The 22932-nt window shown below is 30.8% G+C and overlaps 1 protein-coding gene across 3 annotated transcripts; it reads left to right on the forward strand.

Annotated features, from left to right (window-relative positions):
• Positions 1-11805: 11805 nt before the first annotated feature.
• LOC105113921 (RNA-binding protein 24-like) lies at positions 11806-17313 on the forward strand. Of its 3 annotated transcripts, none has more exons than XM_011010288.1 (6): positions 11806-12331; positions 12530-12662; positions 13141-13276; positions 14093-14129; positions 15240-15525; positions 15878-17313. In XM_011010288.1, the coding sequence occupies exons 1-6, from the start codon at positions 12149-12151 to the stop codon at positions 15919-15921; spliced, it is 819 nt and encodes a 272-aa protein (XP_011008590.1). In that variant the 5' UTR covers positions 11806-12148; the 3' UTR covers positions 15922-17313. The 3 variants fall into 3 exon arrangements, with proteins under 3 accessions (XP_011008590.1, XP_011008591.1, XP_011008592.1); XM_011010289.1 differs by having other exon boundaries at positions 13147-13276; XM_011010290.1 differs by having other exon boundaries at positions 11807-12331; positions 15858-17313.
• Positions 17314-22932: the final 5619 nt, after the last annotated feature.

Raw genomic sequence — 22932 nt, forward strand, 5'->3', positions numbered from 1 at the left:
GAACCTACTTTGTGTATGGTTTCTATTTGAGTAATAAGAGTTTGTACTATACTTGTTTGAAATACTATTAGTGGATCCTCTAACATTGACATTTGTTGTTATCATTATTTAATCCTTATATTAATCTTCCATTTCAAAGTTCTCATCAACTTCTTCTTCTTCTTCTTCTATTATTATTATTATTATTATTATTATTATTATTATTACTATTACTATTATTACTATTCTTGTTGTTGTTATATTGTAGTTATCTATAATTTATATAATTAACCTTCTTTTGGTTCGATCCCAGTCTTGCCGGGTTATTTATTACTTTATGAGTGCACTTGGGAGAAGATATCAATCTTTTGGTCATGTCAATAACAAAAGGAGAACATATTTCATACTAGATGTCATACTCCCATATAAGTAATAAGATATGTAGTATGATTATTAATAGTGAGAGTTGTGCTAATATTGCTAGTGTCATATTTCCTATAAATTGAATATAAACACAATTCAGAATGAAAGACCTTATAGACTTCAATAGTTGAATGACTATGGTCAAGTAAGAGTTGCTAAACAAATTTTAATTTCTTTTTTGGTTGGAGAGTATAAGGATAAGGTTTTGCAAGATGTGGTTCCTATGTATGTTACTCATCTATTATTGGGGTGTTTTTGGCAATTTGATAGGAAAGACAATCATAATGGGCTTAAGAACATATATTCACTTAAAAAAAGATGGAAATGCTTTCATACTTGTATTATTATCACTTATACATGTTTATAAAGTTCAATTAAAGCTGAAAAAAGAAAGTGAAGTTGAATAACCATGTGAGGAAGATGAAAATAATAAGAGTCTTGAGAGAACATAGTCAACCATTCAGAGAAAAATAGGATTTCAACTACAAAGGAGATAAGAAAGAAAGGTGAAAAAAGAAGAGAGTGTGAAAAAAAAAAGTTAGTTTTATGCTAAAAAGAATGAGATTAACAATGTTTGTTTTTCTGGCATGCCTATGATTTTACTTGTATATAAAGAGATGTATTTTAACATTAATGAACTTGATTCTTGTATTCCTAGTGTTTGTGTTTCTTTCTTTCAAGATTACGAAGATATATTGCCCAAAAATGGTATTCCTATTGTTGATTCAAAAACGAGCTCTTTTGAGGAGAGGGGGGATGATGTTAATCAACGAGCATCACCAAAGATCCATTACAGGTACTAATTAGGCCTATTACAAGGTTTGAAACTAAGAGGATCCAAGAGGAATTGATTCAGTTGTTTCAGATATTAGGTTAACAAGTTACAAATCTATCAAAATAGACCTTTATGTACTATTTGGCCCATGTATGAAGCTATAAGTGGAACTTTGTTGTGATCCTAGTTAGGATGGAAACTAGACACCTCATGCTTTTCATTCATATATAGCAAGCCTATTAATTCATCTATATAAGAGAGATCAATGTATTTAAAGTCAGGTTAGAAGTTATAATACGAGTTTTGCTATTTATTTCCTTATAATTTATGGATTTCTTATTTTGCAAGGATTCTTTTTATAAAAGGAAAACATAAGTGGTAATGATTGGGATAATTTTGGAAAGGGCTTTCATGTTACTAATTTGCATTTCCTTTTATTTTATGGATTTTCTCATTGGCAAGGTTTCCTTATCATTCAAGAACGTTATAAGCTATTTTTGGGCTTATTTTTTTTATCATATAATTTTATGCTAATATAAATAATTTCTCATTTGATTGTTAGATTAATTTAAAATCTTACCAAATAATTCTGGTGGCCTAGTTTTATATACAATTAAAATTTTATAGCAATTGGAAATTAGAAAGACCTTACGATAAGGTCTAAAAGCTACCGTGCATAATTTGTATTAGTTTCCTAGTTAATTTGGGATTTTCTCTATTTTTTTAGAATTTTTTTATTATTTTTCCAACCTTATTTAAGACCTTTTTCCTATGATAAATAGGATTATTTAGTTTGTATTTAGGTTTTCTTGGATACAAAGTTTGATTTTAAAATAATCTTTTATACTACTTATTCACATGTCTTCATAGATGATAGGTGGCATTTCAATTTCTATAGTCTTGATGTCTTAATACAAGTTATCATTGTGTTAAAATCAATCACAAGATTGAATTTAGCTTTTTCAAGTAGGGTTGATTTGACTGTAGGTTTCTGGATTTCTATATCCACGGGTTTTCCAATTCCTTTTTTTTTTTATTGAAAATCCAATACCACAACGTTTTTCTCAATAAGCCCCAAAGGGTACTTTGGTCTTGTTAATGCTTTTTAGTTGACCAAGAACAAATTTATGGCTATTGAGTTTGACACTAAGCTTGATGTCTTTTTCAATGATCTAAATGACCACTATGTTGGTTTAAATATTAATAGCCTTAACTCAATCAAAACTATTGATCTAATCTTGCAAATATTGATTTATAGAGTAAGATTTGACCATTATTAAGATTGGATACTAGAATGATTTAAGGGTCTTAAAAAATTACATGTGATGTTCAAGTTTTATAGAAGAAATCATTAAGCTTCACTCAGTTGTGAATTAGATCTCTGGAACTTTTGGCTTCATTACTTCGAATCCAAATTTAAATCCTCATAATATATATAATAGTTATGTGATAGTAACAACAACTATTTTTCATATGTCAAATGCTGTAAATAACATTACAAGAGCCTTGTTTTGACCCAAAGACTATTGATTATGCTATCTTGTGTGTGTTCCCAAGGCTTTTGGACATTGCTTTCCAAAAATGGTAAAAGATTAAAAGAGTAAAGAGCTTGAAAATGGAGCTAGTGACAGGGTTAAAGGAGTTAAATTATAAAGAGTTGAGGTTAGCCATTAATTAATACTAAAAGTGTATTTTTATCAAGGTTTTATATTAGCATTTTGTATTTGAAGTATCAATAACTCTTTAACTAAAACATGTTGTATAATAACAAGTCTGATACTATAAGATACCTTTAATTTATGGTAAATGTTCATCTTAAATGTAGGTCTATCACATAAATCAAATGATTGATTGATGAGTTTAACTACTGAAATTCAAAAGATAAAGAGAAAGTGAAGCTTAGAAAAGTGATGATGGTTTAGTGCAAACTGGAACACTATTTAGTTATTGGATCATATCTGGAGTTGTAGAACTTGAATTTCAGTCTGCTCTATATGGATGAAAAGCTAAGAAATGGGCCTATTCATTTATGGAATGCAAAACTCAATTTTGCTGTTTGAAAGTTCAAATCTTACCAACAACAAAGAAGTCCAAATCTGTCCTATAGCCTAGACACTGTTTAGTGTTCAGCCCATATCTCGAGTTTTAGAAGTCCAAATTATCTCAATTTTTTTTTCTAGAAAGTTAAGACAATTTCCTAGAATTTTTATGTGAAAGTTTGGTTCAAATTCTGATGTTATCAATAGTGTTTTATTCAAACAATAAGATAAATTTTATCACCCAAGTCAAGATATGGCCACCCACTTATCAATTAGTCATCAAATAAATAATTTCTAATTTTGGCCTATAAAAGAAGGTATTTTTCATGTATTTAGGTATCTTGGTTTTTAGATTAAAATCATGCTCTTGCTTTCTCTTTTTGTATTTTTATAATGCATAATTTTTGCTTTTATTAATATCTTATTGATGCCTTTCATTTCCTGTCAGTTACTTATTTAACTTTTATCTTATCTATGTTCTTATCTTGTTTATTTATATTTATCTCTTTCATTATGTTTAACTAAGTTTATTATGTCAAAGTAAAAATGTTACACTAATGGTGTAAGAATAAGTATAATGTAAAATCAACATGAACTTTAATGTTTGATACTAAAATGTTTTGTATTTGTTATTTTGTTCATTTTTAATACTTTAATTGTTAAATGGTTAATCTAGATTTATATTGTATAAAACTTGATACAATAAATACTTAGCACTTTCATAGCCTAACCGTATGGTATAACCAACACTTGTGCAATAAAAAGAATTTGATTTTTTTGTTAATATAAGTTATAATCATGAATACCTGACAATATTTACAAGTATTAGTATTATTTGAATAAGATAATTAATGTAATCATATTAACAATTTATAATCTGATTGAAATTTTCTTTGTGTATGGTTTTCAATTGAATAATAGGACTTTATATTATACTTATTTGAAATCTCATTAGTGGATTCTCTTATTGTTGTTTTGATTGTATTTTTTTTATTTATAATTTATACAATTAACCTCCCTGTGGTTCGACCCGAGTCTTGCTGGGTTATTTATTACTTCAACACTCTTGTATTTGGAAGAAAACATCAATTTTTTAGTCGTGTCACATAAGAATTTAATTCAACCATTAGGTTAATGATCCAAACCCAACGGGTAAGAACCTTAGAACCCACAATTAATATTGAACACAACCTAAGAAAAATAAATCAGAATGAAAAGAACCTAACCCAATAATTATTTAAACCAATGAACCATAGTTATTGGATGAAAAACCCAACATGTTGATTATAAAAAATCAAGAACTAGAATTATAAGGATGACTATCATAAAAAAGTAAAATATGATAAGTTTTGAATGGTTCAATATAGAACCAATAAATAGTCTTTGCATATGTAATATTATTTCTGAAATCCAAAATACCCTAAAAAACTTAAATATAAGCTAAAGAAACCATTTATATTAGGAAAAAAAAATCCTAAACGAGGAAAAAAAGTAGCAAAAGAGTTATAATTAAAATAGAAAGAATAATTCTAAATCAATTAGAAAAATATTGCAAATCTTAAACAATAAATTCTTGGCTTTATCGCAAAGCTTTCCTGATGTCTAATCACATATAATTTTAATGCTATTATAAAAAAGGCCTTTGGAATATTCTATAAAAATTTAAGCTTGATCTAACAACGGTCAGACCAAAGTTATACTCATTATCATAAAACTAGAAATTAGAAAAAATAAACCTAATTCGCATGCCTCAATCCCAAGATCCAAATTCTTTCTTTATATGGATTACATTAATTGAAGCATGATCATCCTTTATTGTAATATTGATGCTTGACTTGTCCTTGATTTCTTGAATTAGCCCATTGAATGCATCTTTAATCTTCTTCACCCTTGACCTTATAATTAATTCAATTGACACCTCTAATGGATCCTTTAGTAATGCTTGTTGATTCTCATCATTTTCCCTCCTTTCAAAAAGATTTGACCTTAAATCATAACCTACATCAAACATAGAATGGTAAAAAACATTAAGAGTGGCACTAACGTTATACTCACCTGAAAGATCAGCTTTATATGCATTATTGTTGATTTGTTCAAAAACTTAGAATGAATCATCACCTTTAGAATGCAACTTAGATCTTATATGGGAAAAAAAATATATTTTATTCCTCATATGCACCCAAAACCAATCACCTAATTCAAAGATAACATGCCTACTACCTTATATTAATTTTAAATGCACATTATTGATTCTTTTTCTTTATATGTTGTTGAACACTCTCATAGAGTGTCTTCACAATCATTGAGTTTTTATTAGCATCCAAACATTCATATTTTTGAAATCATAAACACTGAGTGGGTCACTAAGAACACGATGCTAAGAAGACCAAAGATTTTAGAAGCAATAAGGAAGGCAATTGAATGCTTCTTATAACATGGGATTTCATTTCGATATGACCCTAACACTATAATGCTATAAAATGGTTAATATGATGAAGATAAAATATACTAATTAAAGATTCAAGTTTACGTATAATAAAAAGAAAAGGAGTATAGATGAGCTACTAGTATGAGTAAAAAGAGAATAATGGCTAAGATTGAGGATAAAGAGCCTAAAGAAGAAGATATAGCCATCCCTCAAATTAGGGTTTCATTCTCAAAGGATGCATATCTGATGTAACCTGATAAAGGATTAGAAAACCTTAGTTTAAAACTTTTTATAATGAACATAAACACCTTGGAGGAAGAAGAGATTAAAAGAGATGCCAAACGGATAAAACCTAGAAAAGAGGAGAAAGTGCTGTCATAGTTGACCATTCATAATATAGAAAAAATCTTCTCTAAGACTTTCGTGCAAAAACTGCCCAAAGGTGAGAAGTTCCAAAACTAGGTAACCTAGGAATTTCTAGAGGTGTTTAGAATGTAAACCAACATTTCTTGTTTTAAAGTGCTTTTATTTCTACTTTTCTTTACTTGTTTTTCTTGTTCCTGGTTAACAATCGAGGCTCAATATGTCAGCTAAGTTTTATCTTTGTTGTTGAGCCTATTACCTAAATGATGAGAATATGTATTTTTTTCAAAATTATGTCTTTATTTTATTTGTGTATTAACACCAAACACCTTTTGCTTTCAGGAATACTGAAACGGATCTCCTATAACATCTCATACACCTTGCACCAAAAATGAGTTACCAAACTTGATGTGAACCTCATGATCACATAACTCATAATCAAGATTGACACATGATATCGAAAAGCCAAAATAGCTTTGATTGGAGTGTAACTGACATGATCAAAAGATTGATGTTTTCTCCCAACAGTACGAGTGTCGAAGTAATAAATAATCATGTAAGACTGGGATCGAATCATAGGGAGGTTAACTATATAAATTATAAACAACAACAACAACAACAACAACAACAACAACAACAACAATAAGTTATAGAGGATTTTGAGATTATAAGATTAATGTGAGAATTAAACAATGATAAAGACAAATATCAGGTTAGAGAATCTACTAATGGTATTTCAAACAAGTATAATATAAACTCTTTTTATTACTCAACTTGAAACCACACACAAAGGAGATTCCAATCAGATTATAAATGGTTAACATGATTATATTATTTATCTTATTTGAATAATGATAATACTTATAAATGTTGTTAGATATTCATGATTATAACTTATGTTAACAATAAATCAAGTTTCTTTCATAGCACAAGTGTCAGTTACACCATATGGTTGGGCTATAAAAATATCAAGTATTTGTTATACCAAGTGTTATACAACATAAATCTAGATTAACCATTTAACAAGCAAAGTATTAAAATTGAACAAGATAACAAATACAAAACATGTTAATATCAAATATTAAAGTTCATGTTGAGTTTATACTACACTTATTTTTACACTATTAGTATAACCTTTTCACCTTGACATAATAAACTTAACTAAACATAATGAAAAAGAGAAACATAAATAAACAAGATAAGAACATAAATAAAATATAAGTTAACTAAGTAAAGGAAAGGAAATGAGAGGCATAAATAAAAGATTAAAAACCAAGATGCCTAAATGCATGAAAAATGCCTTCTTTTATAGGCCAAAATTTGAAACTATTGATTTGTTGACTAATTGTTAAGTGGGTAGTCACGTCTTGACTTGGTGACAATCCTTATCTTCTTATCTGAATAAAATATCATTGATAACATCAACATTTGAAGAAACTTTCCTATGAAAGTTCTAGAAAATTATCCCAGCTTTCCAACAAAAAAAAATGAGGTTATTTGAACTTCTAGAACTAGAGATATAGGCCAAATACTGAATAGTGTCTAAGCTACATGATAGATTCAGATTTCTCTTTTGATGCTAAGATTTGAACTTCCAAATAGTAGAATTGAGTTTTGGATAATATGAAAGTTTTAGGCCTATGTCATAACTTTCCATTCATATAGAGCAGATTGAAATCCAAATTTTACAACTCCAGATATGACTCAATGATTGAATAGTGTTCTAGTTTGGACTAAACTAGCATCTCTTTTCTAAGCTTATCCTTCTGTTTGTGATTAGTACTTAAAAGTGCATTTTTATCACGGTTTTATATCATCATTTTGCACTTGAAGTATCAATAACTCCTTAACCAAAGCATGTTTTATAATAATATATCTAATAATATAAGATACCTTTAATTTGTGGTAAATATTCATTTTAAATGCAGACCTATCACATAAATGAAAGGATTGATTGATGACTTTAAGAACTTAAATTGCAAGGATAAAGAGATGGCCAAACTTAGAAAAGAGATGTCGGTGCAATCCAAACCGAAATAGTGTTCGGTAATTGGGTCATATCTGGAGCTATATATCTCAGATTTAGTTCCAATTTATATGGATGGAAAGGTAAGACATAGATCTACAACTTTCATATGGAGCCCAAGATCTAAAAAGGTCATTTTCAAGTCCAAATTATAGCAACAACAAAGAAACCCAAATCTATTTTCCAGCCCGAGCACTGTTCAGTATTTTGGCCATATCTGGAGTTCTAGAAGTCCAAATGAGCTGAATGTTTTACACAAGAAAGCTGAGATAATTGTCTACAACTTTCATGTTTGCAACTGGCTCCAATTTTGACGTTATCAATGACGTTTTGGGCAGACAAGAGAAGATAAGGATTATCACCAAGTCAAAAGTTGGCCACCCACTTATCAATTAGTCATCAAATCAATAGTTCCCAATTTTGGCCTATAAAAGGAGGCATTTGCCATGCATTTAGGCATCTTGGTTTTCAGATCAAGATCATGCTCTTCCTTTCTCTCTTTGTATTTTTTGTAATGTTTATGCTTTGCTTTCATTAATATTAAGTTTATGCCTTTCATTTCCTTTCCTTTACTTAGTTAACTTTTATGTTCTTATTTTGTTTATCTATTTTGCTTTCTTTCATTATGTCTAGCTAAGTTAGTTATGTCAAGGTGAAAAGGTTACACTAATGGTGTAAGAATAAGTATAATGTAAACTTAATATGGACTTTAATGTTTGATACTGACATGTTTTATATTTGTTATCTTGTTCACTCTTTAATACTTTGCTTGTTAAATGACTACTCTTGATTTATGTTGTATAACACTTGGTACAACAAATGCTTGGCACTTTCATAGCCCATGCTGTATGGTATAACCGACACCTGAGCTATGAAAGGAACTTGATTTGTTGTTAACATAAGTTATAATCATGAATGCTTGACGAGATTTACAAGTACTAGCATTAATCGAATAAGATGACTAATGCAATCATGTTAACAATCTATAATCTGATTGGAACCCCCTTTATGTGTGGTTTCCAATTGAATAATAAGAGTTTATACTATACTTATTTGACATACCATTAGTGGAACCTCTAACCTTGACATTCGTTATTATAATTGTTTAATCGTTACATTAATATTCCATCTCAAAGTTCTCATCATCTTCTTCTTCTTCTCCTTCTTTTTCTTTATTATTATTACTATTATTATTATATTACTATTATTATTAGTATTACTACTACTACTACTAGTATTATTATTATTATTATTATTATTATTATTGTTATTGTTATTGTTATTGTTATTGTTATTATTATTGTTGTTGTTATTGTTATTGTTGTTGTATTATTGTTATTTATAATTTGTACAATTAACCTCCCTGTGGTTCGACCCCGGTCTTGCCGGGTTATTTATTACTTCGACACTCCTGCACTTGGGAGAAGACTACAATCTTTTCGTCGTGTCAGTTTGTCTTCTCAATTTCAGTAGTTAAACTCATCACTCAATCTTTTTATTTATGTGCTAGGCTTGTACTTAAGATAAACATTTACCATAAATTAAAAGGTATCTTATAGCATTAAACATGTTATTATAAAACATGTTCTAGTTAAGGAGTTTTTGATACTTCAAGTGCAAAATGCTAATATAAAGCCTTGATAAAAATGTATTTTTAAGTGCTAAACATAATGTCTAAGTATTTTGTGCAGCGATCACAATCTGATACAAAGAACTAGAACATGAAGATTTATAGTTTAATTACCATGCATATTAGTAAATTTATTTTGTTCATTTCGCATGTGAAGTTAATGGTAAAATTATTTTTTATCACATATATTATTTTTTATTTTCTTATATGAAAATACTTAGACTAACAGTAGCTTCCTTTTGCAAGTTATGATTCTTAGATACAAACAAAGACCAATGAAGCTTATTATAGAAACTTATGCAAAATGATAATATTTAGAAAAGGGTGTAGTAATTCATGGATAGTCAAGCTCAGAAGTTCATGATAAGATAGATTTCAATATTTTTTTCTTAAGTTATTATTTTTTAAAATTATCTGACTAGTTTTTTTTTTCCAGAAACATATGCCTTTCAATTGTAGGAAAGATATAGGGATGATCCTTCTACCCATTCGGAACTTGATCTAGATTTAGGGTTGGAGGTTGAATTGTCCGATGGACCCAATAAAAATCAGATTTATGATATCTCAAACACTACGGCCAAGAATATGCGAATGGGTCATAGTGTATCGATCATTAGTTCCTTGCAATCAGGTTTGAGCTCCTAATATATGGTTGTCTAAGCAATTATATGAAATAAGTTGAAGTTCAGACGACCCAACTTATTATTAAAACAATCCGCCTTCTAAGACGACTCGACTTCATGCCAAGATGGCAAAAATTAGACGATTGTACATTAAGCTGCTATCAAACCTTGATAATACATGTGGTCAACCTCTCCCACCTAATCCTGGTGAAAATCCATCTTGACCTCCCCTTTCTCCTTTAGCTTTTGTCCTTTAAATAAATTGTATTCAAATTGATAATTTATAAATTAGTAATAAATATTTGGTTTTTTATTTTATTTTTTATTTCTTTTAATATTTTTATGTTTTGTTTATTTTAGATTTTAAAAAAAAATTAAAAAAAATATTGATGAAATTACTAACAAATTAAGCTCATCAAAAAGTTGCAAAGAGTTAGAAAAAAATTATAAAATTTTACCACTGATCATTACAGATAAAATTACTTACAAATTAAATACCCAAAAAAGTTCTAAAAAATTTTAAAAAAATACAAAAAATGCCACTAACAATATTTAAATTATTGACAAGTTAATTCCATCAATAATATAAATAAAATCACTAAGGAAATAACAAACAATATTTTTTGTATATGACATGCTATACTCACTAATAGAATTCCCAATAGAAAGAAGCTAGTATATTATTCTTTTTTTTTTCATGAACTTTTTTATTTATAAATTTATTGATGATTATAATTATATTATCAATAGACTAACTGATATGATAAAAATAATTAACAATAAATTTTTTGATGATAATTATTATTTGTGATTTCATTAATAAATATTATTTTTTATAAAATTAGTGCCCAAACACCGATTGAATAATCTATAAAAAATTATTGTGAATGTCTAAGGACCACAATGTTCCTACTTTTACTCTATTTGAAGTTTTTCATCTGTGTTTTCTTTAGAAAGAAATGTCAAGGGGTGAAAGACGGCTACTCGATTGAAAATATATCCATGGGAAATAAAATGAAAAGAAAAGGAAATAATGATTTAAAATTAACCATGAAAAAAAGTAAATTTAAATTATAAAAAATTTACAAGCCGCCCGCGCGATCCGCCCCACTTCGGACAAGTAATTTGTAAGAGTTGATTGTTGACCTCCCGCGTGATTTTATCCCTCCCTTCCCCCAGTTTACAAAATTTCCCCGTCCCGTTTCTGCTGAAGGGCTTTTGCTCCCATCACCCCACCTCCTCTTGGTAATCTCGTAATTAAAAGCCAGAATCGTAGACCAATCCGTCACTCCACCTTCTCCTTTAAAATAATACGAAGTACAGCTATGAGAGACATAATAATGCCGTGTAAACAACACCCACACTCAACACAGGACGTGAAGACCACACATGATGAACAAACCTTGAGAAATCGTGTTTTATTTTTATAGTGGCAAACACTCGTTGTATTGGCGCGTGAGAAAGTGAAAAGGCCGTGGGGGCTACCTTGTATATAATTCATGCCCGTCGGTCTTTCTTCTTCTTCTTCTTTTACTGACTCCTTTATGCTTTCTCTTCCTTCCCAATTTTCTCTTTTTCAATCTCAATGACCCTAATTGTCCCTCTTTGATCATCAACACCATCACCAAAACCAAAATTCTCCTCGAAAAATCCATCTTGATCTTAGTGGGTCTTTGTTATATTTGGCACACTAACGTTGAGATCAACCTAGACCTAAATAGTTCCACGTAGTTTTAGACACGTATTTAGGTTCATTTTGACATATACTATAAAGTTTTTTAGCCACTAGGCACTTTGGTTTTCAGAAGAGATCTCAGGAAAGAGAAGGAGAGGAGAGGAGAGATTTGGAGAAAAGAAAGATCATGACTCCCTCAAATTTGGCAGGTCAGTTTGGTGACACAACTTATACTAAGGTATTTGTTGGAGGGTTGGCATGGGAAACACAAAAGGAGACCATGAAGAAATATTTTGAGCAGTTTGGTGAGATCTTGGAGGCTGTTGTCATCGCTGATAAGGCCACTGGCAGATCCAAAGGCTATGGATTTGTACGTTTATGTTTTATTTCTTTTCCTTTTATGTTGTAAATAAGAGATGAGATCTTTGAAGCGAAAGAAAGATGTAGTACTTACATAGTTTTGCATGAAAAAAAAAAAAACAAAAAAAGAATTTCATGGAGAATTATGCTCTGTCTTGTCTTATTTTTGAGGTAGTTAATTTGGGAGAATGTGCTGTTGCTATTTTAGGTAACTTTTCGGGAACCTGATGCAGCCATGAGGGCTTGTGTGGATGCTTCTCCAGTGATAGATGGGAGAAGAGCTAATTGTAATCTTGCATCTTTGGGTGTTCAGAGATCCAAACCCTCTACCCCAAAGCATGGTATACTAGCTACTTTTACTGGTTTTCCATTAAATTATTTCATGTGGTAAATTCGGATTTTGTCTCGATATACATTAATTGAGATCCTAAAAAAAAAAAGGAGCTTTCATATTTTACTTTTCGTTGTTTAAAGTCTAAGGATATATGCTGTAATATTTTCAGTAAATGTTATTATTTAATTCTGTGAGGAAGGATTATTAGCTAGTATTTTGTGGATATTCAGTGCTGATTAGTTTGTATATTCTGTTTCAAACACATTGACAGTCGAACCAAAATGCAGCATGAATATTCCTCCTAAATGGAGGAGATTAGTTAAGTTCTTTCATATGCGAGGGGTTTTTTTTTTTTTTTGTGTGTGTATGTGTGATTTGTCGAAAGTGTGCTAGCTAGCTCTTTGATTATTTTCGCTGATTTTAGCTGAAAAAAAAACAAATGCAATTGTATTTAACTTGAAATAATATTGAATGTGTTGTGGTAGGAGCAGCAGGAAGGAACTTTAGGGTGATGAGCTCTTTTCAGACAGGGTTTGGAGGTGGCGTGGGAACAGCTTTTCCTTCAGCTGCGTCCTTCCCTCATTATGCCATCCAACAAGGGATACCGTATAATGTTTATGGGTATGCATGCTAGCCTCTCTCTCTCTCCCCCTCCTATTTTGGGATGCTACATGCACGTGCAGTGCCACCTCATGCACACCTAACCCATTAAACTAGGGTGGACGACAGCACCACGCTTCATCTGTATGAAGCCACTTTTCATCATATGCTCTCCCTCCCTCCCTCTCTCCCCAAGTGGTGGTACGTACAAACCAAAAGAAATAGTAGCCACTCATTTATTTATTCCTTTCCATCATCATTCACACATTCTTCTTGCTTCTCTCTCTCAAGAACCCCCCTCTTGCTTAACCTCGCTCGACTTGCTTCTAGCCCTAAGTACGCACACATGTTAATGGTGATAATGGCTGGCTAGCTAGCACATTTGTACACTCACATCTTTAAAATACCGTTGGAAATCATCAACAAGCTCGTAGTGAATTCAATGTAACCATTATGGTAGGCCAGACCCACTTGCAACAGACAAAACCAAGCTCAAAAGTCTTGCTCTATACATTTTATTCATTTTACACCACAGGATTATATAGCCAAAATAAAAGATTTCTGCTTAAAATTAATGGCGTCGTGTTTCATTGTGATTGAAGATCATTTGCATGTTTTTGCCCTTGTCCGACATATTCATAAAATAAGAAAAGAAAAGTCTCTAGCCCCTTGCAATTCTATCATTTTATGCATGCATACCAACAAATATATGCTAGCTGAAAGGCAAGCATTATAATGTTTTTGCTTCACAAGTTCCAGCTGTTAAGTTTTGGAATTTTCGCTGAGTTCTTTAAGAAGCATCAAACACTAATTTTATTTCTTTTAACACTGTTTCAGGTACTCTTCATACTCGCCAGACTACACATACCCAGCGGTTTGTAGAAATTCTTGCTTTTCGTTTGCTTTTTCCACACTACATATCTTAGGATGCGTTTTGAAGCATGCATGCATGCTTGCTTGCTTTTAGCAGACAACGACTTTTTTACTTTTTTTATTTCAATTATTATTACTATTTTTTTCCCTTCACATTGAAGATTTCCTTTCTGGTTGCTCAAATGGTTTTTCCAAGAAAATAATTTGAATGACTTACTGTTTCAAAAGAATTTCACGTTGTGTCAGAGTACTGTACATATTGACATGCATGGCAACATTTAACAACTATTATGTTATCCTTTCTCTTAAAGGTTCAAAATGGAAAGACGTCTATATATATATATATATATATATATGTTAGGCATATCTACAATTTCTTTTGTCATCGTGTGAATTATTGATGGAGGGAAACATGCATCCGGTTTTATCATCAATTGAAGCTAGTCAGATGCTTAAAAAGTTAGGTTGGATTTTGCTTACTATGCTGCCATGTTTGGTGGCGGATGTTGCCATTTTAACTTTTATTACCACACCTGTCGACACGGCAATACAGTTGTTTTGTACAACTTTAATTTGTGCAACAAATATTATTCACTGATTGATGTGCGAATGCAACTCTTTATTTTAGAGACATTGTTTTTCTCTAGAGAGATGGTTAAAATGCTCTTAACTGTTGATGCTTCGCTTGAAACATGTGAATATATATAGACTTATAGTATATAAAGAATCGTTTTGGGTTAGAGAAGGAAAGTAGTGTTAAAGATTTGTAGATCATGATGCCCTTCCATTGTATGTGCTCAATACGCTAAATTAAAGGGATGTCATGGTGCTTTGTCTTGTTATTCTGTCAGTTTGAGGATGGAAACTATATGATCCTTTCTCCGCAGCACTTTCATGGACAGGCTGTGAGGGCCTGTATGATTTTTTCGTTAGATTGTGAGAAGACAGGAATAAGTTAGAACTTCAACAAATCCTGTTTCTTGGCTACATAGATTTCCTCAAAACCAAGATTTTAAATATTGTGCACACCCCAACACTCCGACAATTACCAATGACTTGGTTGGATTTTATCCTCTAATGACTTGTTTGGATTTTGGGTTTTGTGGTGCAGAGCTACTACAATATGTATGGAGGGGCAACTGCCCAGTACCCTATGTATGGAACTGGGCATGGTGGAATGATGAATGGTGCGGCTGCAGCCTTTTACCCCTATCTCCAAATTGGAGAAGGGAGCACTGGAGGAGCCACCAGCTACAGCACCACTTCTGGGCAGAGCTATGGTGTCCAGTACCCACACCACCTGTTTCAGTATTCATCCATTAATTCAACTACTGGAGGATATCCACAACATTATGGTGCACCTATGTCTCTTGCCCCAACTGCAGCCTTGCCATCAGGTTTGCCCTCTTTATTATGGCTTCTTATTATATTTCTGGCCTTTAATGTTTCGACCAAATTTTGGACTGGATTTTCATCGATATATATGTATAGTATCATTAACTTTTCCGCTTTACTAAGGAGGGTAAGTTACATTTTCATATGATAAATTTTAAACTATGCTATCAGTCATCCTCTTACATTTGAAATTCCACTGATTCATTTTTCAAACAAACATGTCCGTAGATCAATAGCTTTAGAAATCTTAACAGCAAGAAGTGGTCCAAGTAATTATTGTCCTCTTGTTAATTATGCCCTTTTCTATTTGGAGGAGTACTAATATCTTTGGCAGTGTGTTTTGCTGTACCACAGGCGTGACCATGGCTCTACAAGCTCCACCAATTCCTCATCGCTAGAGGGTGTCCGAATTCGAGCCAATACTATTCTATGTGTTTCCCCAGCTGCTTCGTTAGAGGCCTTGAAAACCTTCGGCCTAACCATGATTCTCTTTCTTTCTATTCCTAACACAAGCCCATGCTTGGATGTTGGGCTCTTGCACACGCAAAACCCCCCATAGGGGTTAAAACCATCTCCGAGAATTGGAGAGGCATGCATCTCCTTTCATTACATCTTTTTGAAAGAAGGGTTCCTTGGAGAGAACCAATACTTATGTAATCACCAACTCAAGCTATTGGCTTAGCTTGGTTGGAAAAAGTTTTCAATCACTAGGCCCAGAAAGGCCAAGTAAAACAACCATTTTGCAAATTTTAGCCTAGGCAAGGCTAATCAACTTACAATGGTTTGCCAAAATGTACATTGATCAAGAAAAATAGGAAACCCTTTATTTTCAAAGAAAATTTTTTAAATGGGTAGTCCCTCCAACATTGGCTAATCACCTCGAGTTGAAGAGGCCGTTTTAGCAAAATCAGGGCATGGTTGCCCGCAGTTTTTTTGTGCATTAACGTCTAGCTAGCTGGTCTTTAGGATTTTAGAACTAGGACATTGCAGTCATGTTTACATAAATGCTTTTATCAACTTATAATTAATCTTAAACGTGTTTTAACACCAAAAAAAAAAAAAAAAACTTTCCTTTGGGTGAGGGAAGAAAATCTTATTAACTCTAGTTTTTTCTTTCTTGTAAATTTAATGGGGCTAAACTTTGGGAGTTTTCGCCCCTTGCAGTAAGCAATAGGAGGGGGAAGTGTTTGTTCATTTTGCGTTTAGTTTTTATCTTATTACAACATCATGCTGAGAACTCCATAAATGGATGTGGAGCTCACAGCACCTGCATGTAACCCAGGGAGATATTTTGGTTCCCATGGGTACTTCTCCTCTAACCCACCAACCATGGTTAGGACTTAGGTCATCTTTACCAATCTATGCCCGTCTCTCCAACTCTCTCTCCTTCTCTCTCTCTCTCTCTCTCTCTCTCTTCCTGCCTCATCTCTCTCTCTCTCTCTCTCCATGGAACTTTTACCTGGAGATGCACCAAAATACTTTTTATATTATGTATGAGCCTATGGTTTGGATTGTAACTAGAAAGCTACTTAGGACATCATTCATTCTCCAACCATGGTGGTTGAGATTGGACGTTACTTCTCTGTCTTATTTTGGACTACTATGCGTACTTCTTCGCATGCATAAGCAACTTTAATTATTTTAAGTTAACAATTTTGTCATGGTGAATTTCTTCACAATTTTGTCATGGTAATTTTCAATTTTTGGTTTTGAAAATTATCATGATTTGACGGAGAGCAATCACATTATTGTATGCTTGTATTGATGATTTGATCAACCTTCTGGCACAACCTTGTGTAAGTAAATCATTTCTTTTCTTTTCTTTAATCAGAACAAGAAGTTCATATTTTTTTTTCACTTGGTGTAAAGCAGCATATGACCAATTTATGCCAACTAGAGACTAAGAAAAGCTGTCGTCACAAGTGTTTTTTAAATGAAAAACATTGAGCTTTATTAAACAAGAGCGGCAAGACAGAACAGGCCATGAAGAAAATGGCAAGCTAAAGCAAAAGGATGAAAGAAATTAAACTAAAAGAGGAGCATGGAATTAGAACCAGGCTTTGAAATCCTCAAATCTATCCAAGCTTTGTATTGGCAAGCAACTGCAATCTCTTATGGTGTGAATGAAGCTGACTTTCCTCGAAGCTTTAACATTTACCGCAACAGAGTTGAAATGAATTTGCATCCTCCATGACTTTGTTTAGCCATCACTTATCCAATAAACTGCTTTGATTGAATCTAAATCCACCACCCACTCAAATGTCTGTACTATATGCTCAAATGATATTAAATCAATATCCCGTTTGTTCTTTGTATGTTGTGATATTTGGAGGCTGTGGAATGAAATCTTTGTGACGGAAAGGAGCGATGATAAAAGGTTTTTTATAAGTTAAAACACTCAAAAGATAAAAAACTATTATAAATATAAAAAGACTTTAAAAATATTTAATTTTATTTAATTTTTTCACGTTTTGCATTTGCCAAAGAAAAATTACAATTCTTTATTTAGAAAAAACTAGAGAACCCTAATAATACTTAATAGGAAAAAATAAATTAGGGAAAATATCCCCTTCAATTAGAAAAAAAACAAAAAAAAACTAGAAAAGAGTTATAATAAAGAATAGAAAAATAAAATAGAAAGAAATAAAACTAACTCTATAAAAAAAAAAGAAACTAGAGAACCTTAACAATACTTAATAAGAAAAAATAAATTAGGAAAAATATCCCCTTCAATTAGGGGAAAAAAACTAGAAAAGAATTATAGTAAAGAATAGAAAAATAAAATAGAAAGAAATAAACCTAACTAAGAAAAACATCTATTTTCTTAAAAAGCTCCTACATCAATTTCTTTGAGTTGGAAGAAATATGCCCTTGAATCCAGTCTTTAATTAGAAGTTCTTCTCATTAATAACATCTTTTTATATATGAGGCATCTTATTGTAGATTCTTGATACCTCTGTGACAATAAACTCATCATGAATTCCTAATAAAACACTTTTATTCGGATCCTCCCATCATAGATTTCATCACCATGATTTTAAAAGACAACAAATGATGTAGACCAAAAAACAAACACACCAATTTTTGAACATTATTTCTTAATAGGGGAACATTCTAATCCCCTTCTATGCAAACACGCTCTTTCTTGTAACATTTTCTATCCATACTTGTTCTACAACACATAACAAAGAAAAATAATTATTAAGGATTGTTGAGCTCTGATATTAAATGACACAATCGAAGCGAAGGCTAAAAAGTTTTTTATAAGTCAAAAACCCTCAACTAACACCATAAATATGAAAAAAAAACTCTCAAAATATTTAATTTTATTCCTCTAGGACACTCATTTTCCAAAAGACTAATAATATTAAATAGAAAAATAAATAAATTAGGAAAAATATCCCTTTCAAATAGGAAAAAACTAGAAAAATATCATAATAAAAAATAGAAAAAAATAAATTAACTAAAAGATATTTTTTTTAAAAAAATGGCTCCTGTATTTGTTTGCTTAGAATGACTTTAATTGACATTTTTATATGATATTTAACTTAATAAAATCTGTTCAAGTAGTGAGGATTTTATGTCAAGGAAAATATGTTGAAAAAGATATGGTTTTTAAACTTTATATGTGATGAAGTCATAGAAAAACCACACCTAGAAATGGATTTCCCTAGTTTAGTTTATTAGGGTTTGAAAATTAGCCTAACAAAGTTATATGGTAGTTCAATTGTGCTGGAAAAAAATCGGTCCAAGGTACCTCAATCGGGCTGAGAGATTTAGCCAAACTGATCCTCAGTTGAGTAAGTCCAAAGTTATTTTTTTACATCATTTACCCCCTCAAGTCATGTAAATGTACATATTTAGAAGACTTTAATTAGTTAACAAAAAAAAAAAGGAGAAAATACTGAAAATATAAAAGTTTACCTTTTTATGTGCACAAAAATGTTGCTTTTACGGGCATACATTTAAATATATGTTTTTTTAAAATTTTTTAAAGACAAGTATTTACAAGAACATGAAGATAATTGGTCATAAGACTTGAAGGCAATTGGAGAATCAATTAAGATTTGCCATTGAAATTCTAATAAGACATTTCATATTTGAAAACATAGAGATGTGCTATTTTTTAAAAAACATCAAAGAATGATGAAGATATAATTTTTGAGATTTACATTATATAAGCTATTACCTCATAAGGATTTTTTTTCTATTTGTTCATGTTATATCTTTTCTTATACAATTCAAGCATATGTAGATTCTGATTTTGGCGTAAACTTTTATATTATTCAGTTTAATGCTATAAAGCATAACTTTCAAGTCGATCGTTGGATTGATCTGAGATTTTTAGACATGTTATTTTATATTGGGTTAAAATTTTAGGCCGATAAGAGTTTGAGAAGATATTATTTCAGAGGGTTAAAGTTGCTGGACAAATCTTGTCAAATATGTATGTTTAGACCTTCGTTTACTGTTCAAACTATATTTAGATATATAGAAAGAATTATGCTAAGATTAAAATTCGGTTGGAAAGTACATATTTGTACATTTCTAGAAATATATAGTAAGCCTACTAATTTACATGGACAAAGAAAAACGTTGTATTTGAAGTCAAGACTAAAATTTACCAGGAATATACAAAAATTAAAAAAAAATTGTTTCCTTATGTATTATGAATTTTAGTCAATACAAGGATTCCTTAATACTCTTATAAAAAAAAGTGCGGCAGCTATTTAATTACCTATTTTAGCAGGATTTCATGTCAAATAAGAAGATATTTATGACATCAACTATTATCCATAGTTTGCAAGAATTTTATATACAGTATGGAATGTATGTGGTGACAAGGAGACTTAAGACTCTTTATTATTCTTTTTTATTTTATAGGATTTTCTTTTTCAAAATGGAGATTATAAGAAGCTATTTAAATGAGATAATTCAGCCATTTTCCTTTCTATTTCTTTTATAATAATTCAAAAAAGGAAGAAACTTTAGCATTCAAGATAACATCTTTCAAGTAAGGAAAAAAGGATTAATGAACAACACAGAGGGACATCTTTTCTTCTACAAGTTTCAAGTTCGACTATAATGGATCTAATACAAGGAGATACAATTTTAAGGCTATTTTGATAACTTGTATTAATCTGAATACTTTTTAAGGTTTATTTATTTTCTTAATTACTATTTGGGATAATTATGTTTTGGTTTTAGGGCTTTTCTTTCTGTTAGATTTGTTTTTAACACAACTAAAAGATTGATGTTTTCTCCCAAGTGCAGGAGTTTCAAAATAATAAATAACTCAGCAAGACCGGGATTAAATCACAGGGAGGTTAATTGTATAAATTATAAACAATAATTATAAACAGCAGCAGCAGCAGCAGCAGCAATAACAACAACAACAACAACAACAACAACAATAATAATATTAATAGTAGTAGTACTAATAATAATAATAATAAAGAAGAAAAGAAGAAGTTGATGAGAACTTTGAGATGAAATATTAATGTAAGGATTAAACAATGATAACAACAAATATCAAGATTAGAGGTTCACTAATTGTATGTCAAACAAGTATAGTATAAACTCTTGTTATTCAATTGAAAACCAAACATAAAGGAGGTTCCAATCATATTATAAATTATTAACATGATTACATTAGTTATCTTATTCGATTAATGCTAATACTTGTAAATATTGTCAGGCATTCATGATTATAACTTATGTTAACAACAAATCAAGTTTCTTTCATAGCTCAGGTGTCGGTTATACCATACAGTATAGGCTATGAGAGTGCTAAGTATTTGTTGTACCAAGTGTTATACAACATAAATCTATATTAGTCATTTAATAAGCAAAGTATTAAAGAGTGAACAAGATAACAAATACAAAACATATTAGATCAAACATTAAAGTCCATATTAAGTTTACACTATACTTATTCTTACACCATTAGTGTAACCTTTTCACTTTGACATAATAAGCTTAGCTAAACATAATGAAAGAAAGAAAAATAAATAAACAAAATAAGAACATAAATAAGATAAAAGTTAACTAAGTAAAGGAAAGGAATTGAAAGGCATAAACTTGATATTAATGAAATCAAAACTTAAGCATTACAAAAATACAAAGAGAGAAAACAAAAGCATGATCTTTTTGACTTGGTGACAATCTTTATCTTCTCTTGTCTGCCCAAAACATCATTGATAACGTCAGAATTGAAACCACTTGAAAACATGAAAGTTGTAGGAAATTGTAGCAGATTTCTTGGTTAAAATATGGAGGTCATTTGGACTTCTAGAACTCCAGATATGGGCCAAACACTAAACAATGCTCGGGTTGGAGGATAAATTCAGACTTCTTTATTGTTGCTACAATTTGGATTTAAAAATGACCTTTTTACATTTGGGCTCCATATGAAAGTTGTAGGCCTATGTCTTACCTTTCCATCCATATAAAGTAGACCTAAATCCGAGATTTACAACTCTAGATATTACCCAATTACCAAACAGTGTTCCGGTTTGGATTGCAACGACATCTCTTTTCTAAGTTTGGCCATCTCTTTGCCCTTTCAATTTCAGTTCTTAAATTCATCAATCAATCATTTTATTTATATGATAGTCCTACATTTAAAATGAACATTTACCATAAATTAAAGGTATCTTATATGATTAGATATGTTATCATAAAACATGCTTTAGTTAAGGAGTTATTGATACTTTAAGTACAAAATGATGATATAACACCTTGATAAAAATATATTTTTAAGTACCAATCAGTTTTGGCCCAAAATCAATGTTTAGATTTATTTTTGACATTAGGCTTACATTTAGATGAGTTATTTAGTTAAGGCTTATTGGTATGCAACCTAGTATGAGATTATTAGGGTTATTATCTTAGGAATATATTATGTTTTGTTTTGCTCCAAGTTTAGGCAGCCTTTAGACATTAATGAAATTCAATTTTTCTTAAATAAGCTTCTTCTTTTTTTGTTGGGATGGAGAGTAAATTCGATTTATCAAGGTATAAATGACTTTGTATCATTTTTTATAATCATTTAATACCTCTAGTTCTTAGTTACAGGTTAACTCTAGGTCAAAATTCAACTAAACCTGATTATTCAACTTTCTTTGGAAAGTTATCATCTTCATTGTTGGTTGCGTGATAACATAATCACGAGGCTCATATCATCTTCTTTCATAAATTTTTTAAAGTGCCTTTCTTGGAGATCATTCTTTCTATCTCTTTTATGAATATATGACACTCTTATGCATTGTTTCCATGATCATGATGAATGAGATAGAACTTTTTGGGGTTCCTTATATTTGAAGTACTTTTTATTAGAAGTGGGTATTACAAAAGGTTTTTTTTTGTTTATGGCAACTAACTCCTCTTAGCAAATGTTATCATGAGAG

Source organism: Populus euphratica, unplaced genomic scaffold, assembly GCF_000495115.2.
Source record: "Populus euphratica unplaced genomic scaffold, PopEup_1.0 scaffold468.1, whole genome shotgun sequence".
Classification (NCBI taxonomy): Eukaryota; Viridiplantae; Streptophyta; class Magnoliopsida; order Malpighiales; family Salicaceae; genus Populus; species Populus euphratica.